The 20,761-nt window shown below is 41.3% G+C and overlaps 1 protein-coding gene across 4 annotated transcripts in view; it reads right to left on the minus strand.

The window, feature by feature from the left end:
- Positions 1 to 7,798: 7,798 nt before the first annotated feature.
- The window catches only part of wnk2 (WNK lysine deficient protein kinase 2), a 63,430-nt gene continuing 50,467 nt past the window's right edge, over positions 7,799 to 20,761 (minus strand). The window contains exons 23-28 of one of the 4 annotated variants that reach the window (XM_055910922.1): positions 20,248 to 20,474; positions 17,866 to 18,084; positions 17,308 to 17,355; positions 15,757 to 15,801; positions 13,797 to 14,140; positions 7,799 to 11,356 (exon numbers count right to left, since the gene is read on the minus strand). In XM_055910922.1, the coding sequence (XP_055766897.1) occupies positions 11,018 to 11,356; positions 13,797 to 14,140; positions 15,757 to 15,801; positions 17,308 to 17,355; positions 17,866 to 18,084; positions 20,248 to 20,474 (1,222 nt within the window). In that variant the 3' untranslated portion in view covers positions 7,799 to 11,017. Of the gene's footprint in view, positions 11,357 to 13,776; positions 14,141 to 15,756; positions 15,802 to 17,256; positions 17,356 to 17,865; positions 18,085 to 20,247; positions 20,475 to 20,761 lie in introns of all 4 variants that reach the window. The other 3 variants (XM_055910916.1, XM_055910907.1, XM_055910928.1) reach the window with 3 other exon arrangements.

A 20,761-nucleotide genomic window follows, 5' to 3' on the forward strand; every position in this document is an offset into this window, starting at 1 on the left:
AAAAAAGTGTCAAGCGAAGCCAGCTTAGATTTGGCGTCTCTCCTATCAAATCGAGTGAAGTATACATCATTAATGGAAACAACTTGAATTATTGCCTCTTGCATTGTTGTCCCCCAGAGCTCGCCAGAATTAAGTAAAACCACAAGTCCAAATCCCTATCTCCATCCTAGCTAGCTAGCTAAAATTGGCTCTTTACTAAATGAACCATGGGTGGAGATAAGGATTTGGACTTGTGGTTTAACTTAATTCTCTGTACTGGCTAATGATTTTAACGGCGATTCTGATCCAACCATTAATTCATACATTGTTGTGCTCCTGGCCTGAGAGGATGGAAGTTTGAATACGTACCTAGATATAGAAGGCTAATGATTTGTACCAAATACAATGCTCTTAGTTTTAGAGATGTTCAGGTCCAGTGTATTACTGGCCACCCATTCCAAAACAGACTGCAAGTCTTTTAAGGATTTCAGTGACTTCATTAGCTGTGGTTGCTGATGCGAATATAATTGAATCATCAGCATACATGGACACACATGCTTTGTTTAACCTGTTGAGGATGGGGGCGCTGTTGAGACTATTTATGCTAATTGGGTAATTTTTGAAACGGCTTCCCACAAAATCCTTGATCGTACAATATGCATATTATTATTATTATTGGATAGAAAACAGTCTATAGTTTCTATAGGAGTTGAAATTTTGTCTCTAAGTGGAACAGAGCCCATTCTACAGCAATTTCCCTGACATGGAGTCAGATTTCAGAAATGTTGGCCACTGTTCTGAAGTCAGTTAAAAGGGCACTGTTATTGCTATGACTATACGGACACTTCTTACGTCTTCCCCTGGATGCCTTTACGTGATGACGATTCCAATGGGGTCGATTGCGCGTTCACAGGCACTACAAATGAAAAAACCCTGTAGCTAGCAAGTCTTTTCTTGGTGCGTAACGCGCGTGGAGGACACCGAGCCGCTCCTGTTCCAAGCGTTAGTTTAGCCTGTTATATTTCTCCGGTCATCTTTTCACTCGTTATAGGAGTTAAAAACATCATAAGGTAGTTAATTTAAAGCGTTTTATAGCAATTTATATCCGTTTAGTGCGATTTTGGGACATTTATTTTTGAAACGATGTGAATAGCCGGGCACGCTTTTCAGTTCATCCCGAACGCAGTTGGCATTTCCACATGGCAAGAGGACAGCTTTCCACCAAAAGACGATTACTCCCAAGAAAGGATCCTTTGCCCAAGATACTGATGGAAGAACAGCTCATAGTAGGACATTTTTATTATGATAAATCGTGTTTCTGTCGAAACATTTTAGTGGCTTAGGACGCCATGTTTTTTGACGTAGCTTCGCTTGGCGCAAACTGTATTGAAAAGTAAGGATAAATTAAAAAATGTAATTCCGCAATTGTATTAAGAATTAAATTGTCTATCAATCCCTGTCCACCCTATATTGTTTAGTCACGTTTATGAGTATTTATGTATAAGAGTAGATCACTGTCTAAGTGGCGCAAGGACATTTTCTGACCAGCTGAGCTACATTTCACATTGTCTAACCATGATTTTGGTGGCTAAATATAAACGTTTTCGATCAAACTCTATATGGATTGTGTAATATGATGTTACAGGAGTGTCATCTGAAGAATTCTGAGAAGGTTAGTGAAAAAATTAATATATTTTTGGCGATGTTGACGTTATCGCTCACTTTGGCTAGAATCAATGCTGGGCTGCTATGTGCTATGTGCTATGCTAATATAACGATTTATTGTGTTTTCGCTGTAAGACACTTAGAAAATCTGAAATATTGTCTGTATTCACAGGATCTGTGTCTTTCGATTCGTGTATGCTGTGTATTTTTACGAAATGTTTGATGATTAGTAAGTAGGTAAACACGTTGCTCTAAGTAGTTTTCTATTCCATTTGTGACGGTGGGTGCAATTGTAACCTATGCCATCTACCTGAAATATGCACTTTTTTCTAACAAAACCTATCCCATACCATAAATATGTTATCAGACTGTCATCTGATGAGTTTTTTTGTTGGTTAGGGGCTATAAATATCTTAGTTTAGCCGAATTGGTGATGGCTACTGGTGTTGGTGGACAAATAAAAGATGGTGGATTATGCTAATGTGTTTTTAGGTAATAGATGTACATCTTTACATATTGTGTCTTCCCTGTAAAACATTTTAAAAATCGGACATGTTGACTGGATTCACAAGATCTGTGTCTTTCATTAGCTGTATTGGACTTTAATGTGTGAAAGTTAAATATTTTCAAAAAATATTTTTTTTGAATTTCGCGGCACTGGTTTTTCAGTGGGGGGGGGGGGGGGGGGTGCCGCTAGCGGCACGCTGATCCTAGACAAGTTAATGCCAGTGGCAGGTCATTGGTAAAAAATAGAAAAGAGTAGAGGGCCTAAAGAGCCGCCCTGCGGTACACCACACTTTACATGTTTGACATTAGAGAAGCTTCCATTTAATAAAACCCTTTGAGTTCTATTAGATAGATTGCCATATTGTGGATTTAGAGCTGAGGTTGAAAAGCCATTGCACATACGTTTTTTCAACAAGAGGTTATGGTCAATAATATCAAAGGCTGCACTGAAATCTAACAGTACACCTCCCACAATCTTATTATCGATTTCTTTCAACCAATCATCAGTCATTTGTGTCAGTGCAGTACATGTTGAGTGCCCTTCTCTATAAGCATGCTGAAAGTCTGTTAATTTGTTTACAGAGAAATAGCATTGTACACTGCTCAAAAAAATAAAGGGAACACTTAAACAACACAATGTAACTCCAAGTCAATCACACTTCTGTGAAATCAAACTGTCCACTTAGGAAGCAACACTGATTGACAATAAATTTCACATGCTGTTGTGCAAATGGAATAGACAAAAGGTGGAAATTATAGGCAATTAGCAAGACACCCCCCAAAACAGGAGTGATTCTGCAGGTGGTGACCACAGACCACTTCTCAGTTCCTATGCTTCCTGGCTGATGTTTTGGTCACTTTTGAATGCTGGCGGTGCTCTCACTCTAGTGGTAGCATGAGACGGAGTCTACAACCCACACAAGTGGCTCAGGTAGTGCAGTTCATCCAGGATGGCACATCAATGCGAACTGTGGCAAAAAGGTTTGCTGTGTCTGTCAGCGTAGTGTCCAGAGCATGCAGGCGCTACCAGGAGACAGGCCAGTACATCAGGAGACATGGAGGAGGCCGTAGGAGGGCAACAACCCAGCAGCAGGACCGCTACCTCCGCCTTTGTGCAAGGAGGTGCACTGCCAGCGCCCTGCAAAATGACCTCCAGCAGGCCACAAATGTGCATGTGTCAGCATATGGTCTCACAAGGGGTCTAAGGATCTCATCTCGGTACCTTCTCCCACATTAACTTTATAAAATTCCAACTTGCAATGCTTTTCTTTCATTACTTGTTTTTGTTACGCATGAATACAATTGTTCACTGTTCATTGTTGGCATTTCCTGCCTAAGTTTGCCCACTTGCCAATGAAATAATCATTAAAATAATTGCCAACATCAAATCGTTTTGTGATGAATAAGCCCTCTGATTTGATGAGATGGAGAAGAATTTGTCTTTCTGCCCATAATTTCATTTAAAGTACTCAAGTTTTTTCCATCATTCTTTATATCATTGATCTTGGCTTCATAATAAGATTTATTCTTTTTGTTGAGTTTAGTTACATAATTTCTCAATTTGCAGTAAGTAAGCCAGTCAGATGTGCAGCCAGACTTATTAGCCACTCCTTTTGCCCCATCTCTTTCAACCATACAGTTTTTCAATACCTCGTCAATCCATGGAGCCTTAACAGTTCTAACAGTCAGTTTCTTAATAACAGGTGCATGTTTATCAATAATTGGAAGAAGCAATTTAATATATTCATCAAGTGCAGCATCTGGATGCTCCTCTTTAATCACATCAGATGAACAAATATTTTTAACATCATCCACATAAGTCACAGCTTTTGTATGATCTCTTATACCCTATTTTAAGCCCAGCTGTTGGAACTTTGGCTTTCCTGGATATAGCCACTATTTTGTGATCACTGCATCCAATGGGTACGGATACAGCTTTAGAACAAAGTTCTCCAGCATTAGTAAAAATGTGATCGATACATGTGGATGGTCTTGTTCCTGTAGTGTTTGTTAACTCCCTGGTAGGTTGATTAATATCCTGAACCAGATTACAGGCACTGCTTACAGTAAGAAGCTTCCTCATGAGAGGACAGTTTGATGAAAACCAGTCAATATTCAGGTACCCAAGAAAGTAGACCTCTCTGTTTACATCACATACACTATCAAGCATTTCACACATATTATTTAGATACTGATTGTTAGCACTTGGTGGACTATAGCAACACCCCAAAAGAAAAGGCTTTAGATGTGCCAAGTGAACCTGCAACCATAACACTTGACATAAGATCTTCTCTAAGCATTACAGGGATATGGCTCTGAATATATGCAGCAACACCTCCCCCATATGCGTTTCTGTGTCTTCTATAGATGTTATAACCTTGTATTGCTACTGCTGTATCATCAAATGAATTATCTAAGTGAGTCTCAGAAATGGCTAATACATGAATGTTATCTGATGTTAGCAAGTTATTGATTTCATGAACCTCATTTCTAAGGCTACATATATTAATATGGGCTATTTTCAGCCCTTTCCTGGGTAGCTTAACAGAGAAAGACATAATACTGAAAAGAGCAAAAAAGCAAGATAAAAAAATATACATTCAGCAGTCCGTTAATCAATTTGTGTGCGTGTGCTGCGGGGTTGAAGCTACGAACCCATAGGCGTGGCTCTCTCATCCCTTCCAGGCTTCTGCGAGGGAGGATGGACAATGAGCCTGTCATAGCAGATGTAAGCAATGTCCCCACCCGCTCTGGCAGCTTTCACGGCTGGGATCAGTTCTTTTCTCTTCCGGCACACAGCTTCAGGATAGTCCTCGTTGAGGAAGATATACGTTGCTCTCAAGTTCTTGGCTCTTTCCAGAACAGCTACCTTGCCCTTGAACCTCAGGAACTTGACCACTCTTGGCCTATCACCTGGGCCAGTGGTGGGTTTTCCAGGCCTGTGAGCACGCTCCACCTCAATCTTCCTGTGGTCTAACTTCAATTTCTCAAAGATAATTTCCCTCACTTTGTCCCCAGACTCCGTCCAGGTCTCAGGTGGAGATTCTGCAATTCCGTCCACTAGATGGTTTTCAAACCGTACATTTATATTTTCCAACGGGGTTATTCATTTGGGTGAGGGTTTTCTCTTGCCTGAGTAGCCTCGTTTCACTGCCAAAAATTTAATTAAACCATCTAGTGTTAAGCAAAATAACAACACAATGTCAAATTTATTTAACTAGGCAAGTCAGTTAAGAACAAATTCTTATTTCCAACGACGGCGTCGTCGTTGAAAAAAAGAATTGTTCAGGGGCAGAAAATAAGAATTGTTCAGGGGCAGAATGACAGATTTGTACCTTGTCAGCTCGGGGATTCGAACTTGCAACCTTTCAGTTACTAGTCCAACTCTCTAACCACTACGCTACCCTGCCGCCCCACAGGTAGCCTAGTCAAATAATTAACATCCAATCACATTAACCGTTACTCTCTCACAGGAAACCTTCACTCTTGCGCAGACATTTAGAAATGAAATATGACAATTTGAAAAATAAGCCACAGGGGTTTTTGGAGCGAGAATAAAGATGACTTTCGAGTAGTAAGACATGTATAAAAGCAACAGATACCATTAATAAGAAGGGGCTAGAAGCGTCTTATATGGTGAGCTACCAAGTGGTTAGGACAGGCAAGCCCCAGACTATTGTGGAGGAAATATTTCTTCCTGCTGCTGCTGCGGATATGGCTGGAACAATGCTGAGAGAAAAGGCCTAAAAAACTATACAGACAATGCCTTCATCAAACAACACTGTTTCACCATGCATCAGTGACATGGCAGGAGATGTTTTGAAACAATTACTGCTTCGCATACAAGCCAGTGAATTCTATGCGTTACAGCTGGATGAGTCAACAGACGTGGCGGGTATATGTCCTGGTATATGTCCATTACGTTTATTGGGGGTCAATTAAGGAAGACATGCTCTTCTGCAAACCACTGGAAACCAGGATAACATGAGAGGATATTTTTAAAGTACTAGACAGCTGTGTGACATCAAATGGACTTTGGTGGTCAAGATGTGTTGGTATCTGTACTGATGGCGCAAAAGCCATGACAGGGAGACATAGTGGAGTGGTAACGCACGTGCAAGTAGTTGCTCCCGACGTCACTTGGGTACACTGCAGAATCCACAGAGCTTCTTGCTGCCAAGGGAATGCCTGACAGCTTGAAATACTTTTTGGACACTACAGAGAAAATGGTTAACTTTTTTAAAGCAAGGCCCCTGAACTCTTGTGTATTTTCTGTATTATGCAATGATATGGGCAGCAACCATGTAACGCATTTACAACATACAGAAGTGCGCTGGTTATCAAGGGGCAAAGTATTGACACGTCTTTTTAAATTGAGAGACGAGCTTAAAGTTTTCTTTACTGACCATAATTTTCACTTGTCTGACCGCTTGCATGATGACGAGTTTCTCACACGACTGGCCTATCTGGGTGATGTTTTTTCCTCGCATGAATGATCTGAATCTAGGATTACAGGGACTCTCTGCAACTACATTCAATGTGTGGGACAAAATTGAGGCTATGATTAAGAAGTTGGAGCTCTTCTCTGTCTGCATTAACAAGGACAACACACAGGTCTTTCCATTGTTGTGTGATTTTTGTGTGCAAATAAACTCAAGCTTACAGACAATGTCAAATGTGATATAGCGAAACACCTGAGTGAGCTGGGTGTGCAATTACGCAGTTACTTTCCCGAAACGGACGACACAAACAACTGGATTCTTTATCCCTTTCATCCCCTGCCTCAAGCCCAATTACCGATATCTGAACAAGAGAGCCTCATCGAAATTGCAACAAGAGATTCTATGAAATTTATATTTAATCAGAAGCCACTACCAGATTTCTAGATAGGGCTGCGCTCAGAGTATCCTGCCTTGGCAAATCGGGCTGTTAAGACACTGATGCCATTTGCAACCACTTACCTATGTGAGAGTGGATTCACGGCCCTCACTAGCATGAAAACTAAATACAGGCACAAACTGGGTGGAAAATGATTTAAGACTGAGACTCTCTCCAATACAACCCAACATTGCAGAGTTATGTGCATCCTTTCAAGCACACTCTTCTCATTAAGCTGTGGTGAGTTATTCACAATTTTTGATGAACAAATAAGGTTTTATATGTAAGATGGCTAAATAAAGAGCAAAATGATTGATTATTATTATATTATTATTTGTGCCCTTGTCCTATAAGAGCTCTTTGTCACTTCCCACTCACTCATTCTTGTGTTTAATAAATGCAGGCTTATAATAATGGCAAAAAAACATTTGAGTGTGCTGACCCTGGTGCTAGAGGGGGTACACAGCTGGAGGTTGAATGTTTGAAGGGGTACGGGACTATAAACATTTTGGGAACCACTGCCCTAAAGGATACTCCAGGAACCTTTTCTTTTAGAGTGTATAACATAGTGATATACCATTTTTGTCAACATGAGAGGAGGATGGCATCGGCGTTTCTCCACAAGTAGGGTGAGTCAACATGTTTTTCTGCTATCACAAACACACACACACACACACACACACACACACACACACACACAGAAATCAGAACCTTCCCCGGTGATTTTACCCACGCACCACTACTGAATATAACAGACGCAGAGAAAACATGTTGTCAAGCAAAAACAAGTTTATTATTTATTTCTGTCTTCAAATATGTACAATCTTTGTGAGCGAGATGAGCGCTTACTGACCAGTGTGTCAGGAAAGTGCAGGGAGAGTATAAGCTAGGCAAAAGCAATCGTACAGAGAGCAGAGCTTCTAGTGCACGCGTCACAGATCAGAGTTCAGAGAAAGCCTTGCTGTGTATAGTGAGCGCATGATGAGTCCTGTCAATAGCTGCATAGGCCAGATGCTGTTTACAGAGAACACAAGTCTCGCTTTGCATGGGATGGAAGATTGGATTCAGAGCAGAACATTCTGCACTATTCGTCTACAAAAGTTCAATTCAAACTGAACTGACTGAACGACTGTACAGTTAGGAAAGGGCTTCAAACCATAACAAGTAAATGATTTATATCCAAGAATTGCCAACTGGTTGGCAAAGGAAGCTATTGGCTGAATGCGTGTAGTAGTGACAGACACTATTTATCTCACATTCCGGGTATGGAGCGTTTGCTGGGATTGTTTGGGTCATGTGATTTCTGAACTTTGTTGATAGATATTATTGTACAAGATGATGTGTGTTATACTGGATTTAAATGATTGCGTCATACAACACAAAACCAAAATGAAAGAAGTATTGATTGATACACACTAGGCTGGTCTTGTGATTCTGATCATCTCAGAAGACTAAAGTGGAAGAACTGTGCAGTTAGAAGACATAGCCCCTTCTCTGTCATCAACACACAGCACTACATTAGTTACTGTATAACGGTATACTTGTTATCCTTATAATACAGCTTATGACTGATCTTACATCAATATTCAAACTCCTTATTGAACTTTTGACTTTTTTAACCAACAACCTCCACAGACACCGTATGAAATGCACATTTTATCCGTTGGTTACTACATGGGCTTTAGACGAGTCAAATTGTTTAGGTCATACAATAGATTACAAATCATTATATATCATACCGGCCTCTAACATTCATATATGTCATACGGTACTGTGCATTAACCCTAAAAAAAAATGAACAAAACCCATACTTGTGTCATTCCACGAATAGAGTGCCTTGTCGGTAGTGTAATAATACAAGAAATATATAAATTTATTTCTGTCATAAAGAGTAAATGTTAAACTACATAAAAACACGTTTTCCAATCACAGAGAAGAAATGGCTGTAAAAGTGCCAATTAAAGTAAAAGCGTCGGCGATTTCATCTTAATTAAGCCAGAACTCAGGAGGTATGGAACAGAGAGGCGCAATTCAATGCAAGGTTAACCAAAAATGTGAACTTGTTAACTAATGTGTAGCCTATCTGTCTAGGGGTAACGAGGCTGACGTGTGATCGACTCGCTCAGTTTTCCACCACAAAACACTGGAAATGGACAAAAAGAGGGGAACCAGCTCACCTGCTTTTACACTATGCTTTGACTATTAGATGTTACATTTTTCTTTTGAAAGGAGTGTTCAGTTCATGTAACAGGGCTGACCTTAAACCTGAGGGACCCATTGGTACTTGGTCAAAGCAAGAAAATAACTACGGCTTTACAATGATGGTGAAAACTTTGGGACTGTTTTGTGGTGAAGTGGGTTAAAATTGTCAAACGTGGGACATGCCAAAATGGGAATTTTCAGAGGAAAAAACGTATTTACTTTCATGAAAACATGCTACTATTGGACTTGTGTGAACCAACTGTTAAATTGCGTGTTTAGCTTAGTAGGAGCGGAGAAGTATGTGAACCAACTGTTAAATTCCGTGTTTTATAAAAATGTACACACACACAATGTCATGAAAGGCACTATTCGTGGAATGACCCCCTTAATACTGAAACCACACAGGTGAATGATCGAAACCTACAATAAGGCATACTGTAGGAATGTCCATACCGAGAAACCCTTTAGTTCTACACATACAGTACAGTATGAAATATCTACTGTTTTGTGACCGCCAAGTAACACTACCTTTCCCTCGGAGAATGCCCCTAACTCTTGCACTTATCCTGTGCAAGCTTTCGTGTGTGTTCATGCAGGCCGTGGTCAGTGGAGCAGAATCGTATCGCTACTGCTTTGTAGAAGCCTCTGTACAAAGAGGCCAACACATAGACTCAGTGCACTGTGTGAATCTTACAGTACTACATTAGATAATGTTATTATAATATTCACAAAACAACCAATAACTTGGTCATACTGCCAACATTCTAAATTGGCAACCTGAATATAACCAACCTGTTTTTTCCCCCCCTAAATATAACATTCACACAAATATACCTAGTACCTTTTTAAAGACAAAACCACAAACATAATATGACCCCATTATCCTAACTTAAGTCAAACGGCCTCATGCTTGTGTTAGGATTAACTGAAACTACTGTTCAAGGCACTCTTGCAGGATATTTCTCCTGCAGGTAAGTTCAAGTTCTTCCACATTTCTTAGGACTATTTCAAGCACTAGCGTTGTAAGAGTTTCAATGAGAATGAAGGAAGTATATTACAACATAAATATCAGAGTAATAAAGCAGACGGTCCTGGTAACCAGGGTGACACGGCTAGTAACCAGGGAAACCAACAGTGTGACCAGGCTGTTAGCCAGGGTGACACAGCTGGTGACCTGGGTAACAAGGCTTGTGACCAGGCTGGTAACCAGGATGACAAGGCTTCACAGTGACGGCAAGATGGTGAATGGCTCTCTTCTGGGTTAGGACAGAGCCCTGCAGCCCCTACTATACATATGGATAACAGTGTGTGTCCAACATGTCTCACAAAAACACACACACACACAGGGGTACACATACACACATATGGGTGATAAACACACAAACATGAACAGTTTATGTACAAAGACTTACAGTAGGAATGAATGATATAGAAATAGATCATTTCAATACACAGAAAGCTTATATGCACAAACAAATGAATGGATTATGCAAATATAATGAATGTATTACACACCTTATATACACTACAGCACATTCACACAGGTGATAAAATATACATATGTCCCTTATGTACATACATATGAGGTATGTAAATTGAGGTTGATAATGTCACGCACATTGATAACATATATGGGCTATATATACAAATGCTTACTATATACATACATGCTGGTTAAATATATACAGTTTACATACTGTGCGTAGAGTTGACCACAGCTCTAACTACATATGACTTATTTTTTGGTAACATAGTTGGAAGACATGATGCTACAGGGGTTAGAGGATTAGAGGGTCCTGGTTTTGGGGTCGGGGGGCTCGTAGGGTGGAGCAGGGGCGGAAGTCGGGGTGCCCCAGGCTGGGGGCACGATCGAGAAAGCAAACACCCCTGAACCCAAGGAGGACAGCAGCTCAGGCCACTGGCTTACACAGAAGGGTGAGAGAGGCGAAGGTGGCAGCCCCCCAAACAGGTCTGGGGCTGGATGGGCCACCATATAGCTAGGATGGAACCCTGCCTGTCCCGGGGAGCTGGTCCTCATCACTGACCCCTGGGCCTGGCTGTCAATCATCGGCCATGACAGGGAGAGCTGGGGGCCTTCACAGCCAGGGACTGTCCTGGCAGGTGCCTGAGGAGAAAGATATAGAGGTGAGCTTTCAGTCACCACAGGCTTTCATCTTAACTATTCCAGACCTGGCTTCAAATAGTAATTGTTTTCTTTCAAATTAATTCAATGTATGATTAAGTCTGTCTGGAGTGCCAGCTGGTAAATTTTGCACTTGGGACTAGTCCATTGTTTCTATTCTGGATGGGAAATGAACACCCGCCAGCTGCCAAATGCAGGGAAATTTTGGCATTGGCGGGTAAGAACATGTAGAAGATATAGGATATGGTAGAACGACTATGTTGTCTTTTCTGTAGCCTAAGGACACTTTTTACATCATGCAGTGAAAGTAAAATGGACAATATGGAATGGACAATCACAACTGTTGTCCAGGAGTTGCACACCATTGTCATGATCGGTGGTTTCAAGTTTGTATCCATACATTTTTGACAAGCTGATCCTATTTAAAAAGAAAATACTTCTGCATTTCCCGCTGTGTAAACACATTGCAAATAGGCTCGCGATAACTGCTGATCAAGTTGGGTAGCTGATATTCAGAACTTGAATAGCCAAACTGATTAGTCACAGGAATCAAGACTAACTAAGCCAATGCAATGGCCTGTTTTACAAATGGATGGGCATTCATAAAATTCCATAGTGGGCCGACATGTTAGGCTACACCCCAGTAAGCATGAGCTGACGTCTTTTGGACATCTTGTTTTGGTCCTGTCCAGAAGTAGATTTTTGGTGTTTTACAAATGGTAAGCTTGCCACATAGATGGGCATTCAGAAAATTCAATTTCAAGCAACACTTGAAATGGCTACACCTCATTAAACACGGACTTTTGGATGTCTTTTTTTGGTGCCGTTCCAGACTGGCCTTGATTTCCACATCCACGGACATTGGTTTTATGGTCCGGACCAAATCTGAACCAATCATATGTTTGATTCGGATTTTGTACGGTCTGGACCAGCCTTGACTTGACCCAAACATAGACACCAATAAATTACTTATTTTCAATTTTCATTTAGAACCAAAAATGTGCCTGATTTCAACATCTGGAAAATACATTTTCCATGTCTGTAAAATACTTATTTTCAACATCCAGAAAATCAGTTTTCATCTTTCCTTCAGAACTGAAAATGAACCTGATTTCAACGTCTGGAAAATAAATATTTATTAATGTCTGGAAAAGATGCCTTTTCAATGTTCTGGAAAATTTTATTTTAAACATACGGAAAATACATTTTCACCTTTCATTAAGAATCTAAATTGAACCTAACTTCAACGTCTGGAAAATACGTATTTTAAATGTATCTTCAACATAATTTTGCTTACTGTGACTATTCTACTGGGGAGGGGCGACAGTTTTTGGCTTGCAGAACAGCAAAGACCGGCCCTACGAAACGCATTATTTACTAATGGACAATCTGACAAAACTCTGAATTACAAACGCCCAGAGCAGTCTCTGGCACTCCAGAGTGAATTTACGAACACACCCCTAGTGACTCAAATATTTGGGGGTACATTGTGCTTGACTGAGCATTGAAGACTCCAAAAAACGTATTCATAAACTCTTATTAATTCTTATCATTAAAACACCCAAATACTTTTATTGTGCTCCTACACTTATTTGTGTGCTTCTAAATATCTATTTATTTACTCCTTGTAACAAATGTCAGTTTAGAGCCCTGGACTATAATTAAGCAATAAGGACTGAGGGGGTGTGGTTATTGGCCATTTACCACAAACCCCTGAGGTGCCTCATTGCTATTATAAACTGGTTACCAACGTAATTAGAGCAGTAAAAATATGTGTTTTGTCGTACTTGTGGTATACAGTCTGAAATACCAATACTGCCAGCTAATCAGAATTCAGGGCTCGAACCACCCAGTTTATAATAATAAATAAACTGCATGACTCAGCATTGTGTGGTAGGGAAGGCACTTTGTTGATGCTTAATGCTCAGTTACAGAACTGTGAATCTGTCTTTACTATTTTATCTAAATTATTTATTTTAACATACTGTTCATTGGATAAAAGATTCAGGCCACACACATTTAATTAAATTGATCAATATACCACATGACTTATTACTAGTAATATATTTCTTGTTTTAACAATTTTACAAATGGTCATCAGTTATTTGTGATTTTTTTTTGTGTAAGAAAAGGAAAATATTTCTGTGTGTAAGTAAAGGAAAATATTTTGGCTGGTGAAAAATCTGATTGGCTGGTAGATTTTTTTTATCTACCTACCACAGTGGCTGGTGGACCAAAAAGTCAATTTCCCACCCTGGTTCTATTGTGCCAGAAATGATCAATCAAGTAAAGAAAAATCAATATATAATTTTAAAGAAAACAAATACTAGTTGAACTCATTTAGCTACACCCCTACTAATAAATAATGCATAGTACATAAACAGTTAAACGCAGATACATACCGTATCCAACAACTACTCACATCTGGAGCGCTGGCCAGTCTGGCTCTGGTTCTGGGCCCCATGGGGTCGTCGTTCCAACGAGGCTGCCCACTGAAGCTGAGGGAACTGGGCCGTGGCCGCCAGGAGACAGCCAGGGCCTCCATGGCCCAGTCATCCACCAGTCTGTGGAGGTCGTCTGTGAAGGACCCTGCATAGGAGCCTATGTAGGCGCCAGGGTAAGCGCCAGTGAAGGTGCCTGTCTTGTTGTTGCTGTTGTTGGCCTGGGCTTGGGCCAACCCTGCTATTGGCTGGTGGGGAGGAGGGGTGGAGCTGGCTGTCTGTTGCTGGGACGGCTGGTTGGATGCACCTGAGCCTGATCCAGTCCCTGGGAGATGGACATACTGTTCAGACCCTGCCTCAAGTTCCAAACAGAGTATGTGAGCGGAGCGGAGCTGGAGCAGAGCGAGGAGTGCCCAATTTGACTGGAGTGTGGAGTGAGATTCCCAAAGGCTGGAGCATCAGCCTTCTCACCTGCTTCAATTTCGCTCCAGTACCGCTCACTTCAGGAGCTCAGGAAATGCCCGGCCCAGCATGCATTTGTAGGCTACTTGTGTGCTGCTACTGCCCATTGCTTTAGCTACTGTCATGGAGTTGGCTGAATATTTTCATAAAGATACCAAGAGCAAGAGAGGGAATGCAGTGATGTAGTGTCCACAACTAAATAATCATTGTGGAATCTGAAAAGACACCTATCCCAAAAGCATGATGGTGTACTTACTACGTGCACATGATAACAGAAAGGAATGAGGTGGGTAGCGAGCTAAGTGTGTCATTGTAGCAAATGATTTATAAACAAAAAATGTGATCTCTTAAAAGTTATATTATCTATACAATGGGTTCTAATAGATTTTTGCCCAATAGGCCAGACATATTACATTACCCCTTTCAAGGAGCTTTCTGTTTTAATAGGGCTATTTTGCCTAAAAACCTTTAGACCTACCTATAGAAAAATAAAAACTCTGCATCCCTGCCTAGCAAGAGTAGCCTGAGGGGTGTTTAGCATCCCTAGTGGTTCTGCAAACGCAGAGAGGGTATTCTCCACTGCTGGCCTCCTCTCCAGGCACCATCACATGAGCCTGAAGCCAGACTCTGGCTTCATGTTTCTAAAAATGAATTCAAAGGCACTGTAGACTAAGCCTAATAAGGCATTTTTAGTTTCATTTGTATTTAATTCTAAGTCAGCCTATATGGGCAATTAATTGACTATAATGATTTAATACAACAAAATGTATTTCTTTGTAGGGTATAGCCTTGAAATAATTGAAATAAATGGCTAATAATTTGGCCTAAATAATACAATACTTAGGCTACCTGTCTGGCTCCTGACCTATTTAGAGTGTGTATATGCCGTTTAATACGACATGTAGCCTAATTCAAATGATTAGCGCTTCTTACAGTCACCTTTTCATGTTGTTTATTAAAATAATTTTCATTCAAATCATATGGTTTGGTTTCAGTACTTCAAAACCAAATGGTGGGTCTAGGTAGTCACAGAAACAGATGGGTGTTGGTTAAATGGGGATTTTAATGAATGGAGCGAATTTGGAACAACTGGTTTTTTTTCCCCCTGTGAGGAAGGAGCGTTTTTTAGCGAACTGGTTGCAAGTGGTTGGAAAGGATGTGGAGCGTGAGGAATGAGTGTGATTTCCGACCTCTGAACTCCGCTTACGTACTCTGCTTCCAACTAGCTCTGTTGCTGAAACATGTTATCTAAGTAAAGGTAGCTAAAATGAACACTAGATGGCCCCTCTTGTTTATAAAATGCATTCTAATCTAATGAAATGTACTTCTACTCTTACTTACGAGAGGAACTTTGGGGAAAGAAAACAAGGTACATGAGTAGATACAATAATAAATAAATGAATTCATTGAATAAATAAATACAATGAATAGTTTGGGATTCTCCAAATGGCTAATGTCTTTGCTGCAAATTATACTTACCCCTACCACGCTCTTTACCAAGGCAGAGCCGTTTCAGAGTTGACCCTAGGAGATAAACAGAGTTAGGACTCCAAGCAACACGAAAACATAAACACACATAGACGTACGTCTAAAAACATACAGTCACACTGCTACAAAGATCTGCTCAAAAGCCAGATGCAACATCATCACACACATAACACTGTGGGAAAGCACGGTTTAGACAACTATCTGAACACGGCTGGACAGGCCAATCATGCAGTCCCTCTAGAAGTGAGCCACAGAACTGTGAGAGGTCTGAGAGAGAGAGAGAAAACGAGTGAGAGAGAGAGAGAGAGAGCGAGAGAGCTCGTAACCAACAGGGCGCAAAATAACAGTGGCTGTGTGTAGCCATGCAGACGGGGTCCACTAGGCAGGACTGCAGGGGCAGAGATAGACAGACAGACAGACAGGAGCAGAGAGTGAGAGTGAGCCGAGTACACAGTACTGCTGCAGTGCATTACTACTATACTGTACATCCACTACTCATCAGCCAAGCACAACAGACAGAGAGAGACATTTCACTGTAGTTCAGAGAATCAGAGAGACAGAGGGGAGAGGATGGGATGGAGGAAGGAAAAAGAGGGGGAGAAAAAAAAGAAAAGAGCTAGAGGATGAGGATATCCGGACATCCATAGTTAAAAGATGGTCAGTACTTCAACATCTACAGACGTCGTTTTTTGATCCGGCCCAGAACCAGCCTTGATTTCAACATCCATAGACGTTGATTTTTAGTCCATACCGTACCAAATCTGAACCAATCATAGACGTATATGTTTCACAAATTTGGACTGCACATTACAGTCCGGACCGACCAGAGCTCATTTGAATAATGCCCAGTTTTGTGTTCATTTTTACATTTAGTTCATTGAGCAGACACTCTTGTCCAGAGCAACTCACAGTCAGTCTATTCAACAAAGGTAGATAAACATATCACAGTCATAGAAAGTAAAGAGTTTCCATAACGGTTACTGATAATGTCGTTGTGGTTGAAGTGTTCTTTCTGTTGCTTGTCAGAAAACATGATCACTTCCAGTTCTGAAGCTTTTGAAAAGGTGACAGATGGGAGCAATAATAAATATTCTGCAATCTTCATTTTGCTCCATTTTCCTGTAATGTGAGATAATTCTTTCTTCATTAACATTTAAATATACCGGTAAGTTAAATTATGTAGGGTTGAAATATGACCATAGAAACAATAACCCCAAAAATATGTATTTTTTATGTCTGGATAAATGTATTTTCAACATCCCGAAAATACGTCTTTTCAACTTTCGTTCAGAACAGAAAATGAACGTCATCTCAATGTCATCTTTACATCTTTTCAAAGTAATTTGGCTCACTGGGTAAAGAGGAGGAGAGGCGAGGAGGAGAGGAGAAGAGGAAGACATGAAAAGAGGAGGAAGGAGAGCAGTGGAGGAGGACGAGAAGCAGAGTGAGTGGGGAGTGGTAGAGCAATGGAGGAGAGGAGGAGATACAAACAGATAGACAGAGACACAGGCCCACTGAGGAATCTAGCGCGTGGTTTGCTACTGGATTTATAGGTCACTCTCTCAGGTGGTGGAGGGTAAGCGGGCCAGCCTGTGGAGAGGAGGAGAGGAAAGGAGGAGAGGAGACACAGAACACCAGGGTAAGAAGAGCACACAACTCTGACCAGAACCCGCTTGAAAAATGAGTTTGAACAGCAACCTATGTCAGAACCATATGTTAAAGGCTACAGATGCCTGATAAAGGTCAATGTAACTTTGTGTTCCATCATATAAAACATATTTCTAAGGCATCCTATTGCAGCACTTCCTCTATGAGTATGACCCACAATATTTATCTGTATCTGTTGCTTGTCATTTGGGTGAAATGAATGTAATAAAACAGATAGTTAGGGTTGCAAAATTCCAATCACATTCCCCAAATTCCCAGGTTTTCCAGAATTCCAAGTCGGAATATTCACAGAATCAGGAGGGAAAAGCAGGAAAACTGATATCCTCAAATCAGGATTTCTGGAAAACCTGGAAATGTATGGAAAGTTACCGGATTTTGGAAACTCTGATAGTGTCTCCTTTTGCATGTTGGGACATGTAGTTTGTGGGTCACCTTGGCTTGGTGGAGTCTGTGGACCTGTCCCCTCTCCGTGTAGTCCAGCTCCAGCGTAAATGTTGTCTGAGGAGAGGGAACCCTTGAGGGAGCAGGGCTGCTGGGTCTGGACGGGCTCAGAGATGGAGGTAGCCAGGTGACTGGTACCTGAATGGGCTTTGCTGTCTGACTGAACTGGAGCTTTTGCTGGAGACCCGTTCAGACTCACTGTAGGCTCACCTACACAGACCAATATACAGTTGAAGTCGGAAGTTTACATACACTTAGGTTGGAGTCATTAAAACTCGTTTTTCAACCACTCCACAAATTTCTTGTTAACAAACTATAGTTTGGGCAAGTTGGTTAGGACATCTACTTTGTGCATGACACAAGTAATTTTCCCAACAATTGTTTACAGACGGATTATTTCACTGTATCACAATTCCAGTGGGTCAGAAGTTTACATACACTATGTTGACTGTGCCTTTAAACAGATTGGAACATTTCTGTGTTATGTCTTGGATTTAGAAGCTTTTGATAGGCTAATTGACATAATTTGAGTCAATTGGAGTTGTACCTGTGGATGTATTTCAAGGCCTACCTTCAAAGTCAGTACCTCTTCGCTTGACATCATGGGAAAATCAAAAGAAATCAGCCACAACCCCAGAAAAGGGATTGTAGACCTCCACAAGTCTGGTTCATCCTTTCCAAACGCCTGAAGGTACCACGTTCATCTGTACAAACAATAGTACGCAAGTATAGATGTAACAGTATAACTTTACGTCCGTCCCCTCGCCCATACCAGGGCTCGAACCAGGGGCCCTCTGCACACATCAACAACTGACACCCACGAAGCGTCGTTACCCATCGCTCCACAAAAGCCGCGGCCCTTGCAGAGCAAGGGGGATCACTACTTCAAGGTCTCAGAGCAAGTGATGTCACCGATTGAAAGGCTATTAGCGCGCACCACCGCTAACTAGCTAGCCATTTCACATCCGTTACATAGACACCATGGGACCACACAGTTGTCATAACACTCAGGAAGGAGACGTGTTCTGTCTCCTAGAGATGAACGTACTTTGGTGCGAAAAGTGCAAATCAATCCCAGAACAACAGCAAAGGACCTTGTGAAGATGCTGGAGGAAACAGCTACAAAAGTATCTATATCCACAGTAAAACGAGTCCTATATCGACATAACCTGAAAGACCACTCACCAATGAAGAAGCCACTTCTCCAAAACCGCCATAAAAAAGCCAGACTACGGTTTGCAACTGCACATGGGGACAAAGATCGTACTTTTTGGAGAAATGTCCTCTGGTCTGATGAAACAAAAATAGAACTGATTGGCCATAAAGACCATCGTTATGTTTGGAGAAAAAAGGGGGAGGCTTGCAAGCCGAAGAACACCATCCCAACCGTGAAGCACGGGGGTGGCAGCATCATGTTGTGGGGTGTTTTGCTGCAGAAGGGACTGGTGCACTTCACAAAATAGATGGCATCATGAGGCAGGAAAATTATGTGGAAATATTGAAGCAACATCTCAAGACATCAGTCAGGAAGTTAAAGCTTGGTCGCAAATGGGTCTTCCAAATGGACAATGACCCCAAACACACTTCCAAAGTTGTGGCAAAATGGCTTAAGGACAACAAAGTCAAGGTATTGGAGTGGCCAAGCCCTGACCTCAATCCTATAGAAGATTTGCAAAACTGAAAATGCGTGTGCGAGCAAGGAGGCCAACAAAACTGACTCAGTTACACGAGCTATGTCAGGAGGAATGGGCCAAAATTCACCCAACTTGTTGTGGGAAGCTTGTGGAAGGCTACCCGAACCGTTTGACCCAAGTTAAGCAATTTAAAGGCAATGCTACCAAATACTCATTGAGTGTATGCAAACTTCTGACCCACTGGGAATGCGATAAAAGAAATAAAAGCCGAAAGAAATCATTCGCTCTACTATTATTCTGACATTTCACATTCTTACAATAAAGTGGTGATCCTAACTGACCTAAGACAGGGAATTTTTACTAGGATTAAATGTCAGGAATTGTGAAAAACTGAGTTCAAATGTATTTGGCTAAGGTGTATGTCAACTTCCGATTTCAACTGTAAATATTACACACAGAAACCTGGACAGATAGACAAAGTGCATCACAAATGGCACACTGTTCCCTATTTAGTTCAATTATTTTGACCCCGGCCCATATATTACAATTTAAACCTGCTACTATATTCACATGATGAGAGTTACCTTGCCTCAGACCTGAGGACCTGCCCAGGCTTTAGTGGGCTGATGCAATCTTAAGTTGCGCAGACAAGCTGGGTTCAAGCCAAGTTCAATCCCAGGTGTATCTCGCTGTTCAACACCATCAGTGGAGTGACTGGTGTCAGTGCCCTCATACTCACTGGTTTTGCTAGAATCACTGGTTTTGGTGGTGACGTTCCTCAGCTGTTGTACCAGAGGACTGAGGAGTTTGCCAGCCTTCAGTTTGTGCTTGTGCTTGCTCTTCCGCTTGGGGGGAGCTGTGTGGGAGAAACCTAGTGGGGGTGGAGTGGCTTTACCCAGCCTTCGGTACAGCAGCTCTATTTCACCTCTCTGGTGGGCCTGCAGCTCCGAAATCTCCTTCAAATGCCTGGTTGGAGGGGAGGGGGAGGAGAGATAGGTTTAGATAAAGGGTAAGGTGCCTGATTCCTCCAGATAATGGTCTTCTAGACCAGTGGTTCCCAAACTATGGGTCGGGATGCACTTCTGGGTCACGGCAGATGTCCAAGTGGGTCGCGAGATGAAATTGCCCCAAAAAATGTAATTAAAATAAGTGAAAGAAAAACACTTTCAGTGTAAACATAAATGACTATAATCAAATAGAAAGTCTGTAGAAAAGATAATGGACCTATTCTTTGAGAATTTACAATCAAGAAA

The sequence above is a fragment of the Salvelinus fontinalis genome, chromosome 3 (assembly GCF_029448725.1).
Source record: "Salvelinus fontinalis isolate EN_2023a chromosome 3, ASM2944872v1, whole genome shotgun sequence".
Classification (NCBI taxonomy): domain Eukaryota; kingdom Metazoa; phylum Chordata; class Actinopteri; order Salmoniformes; family Salmonidae; genus Salvelinus; species Salvelinus fontinalis.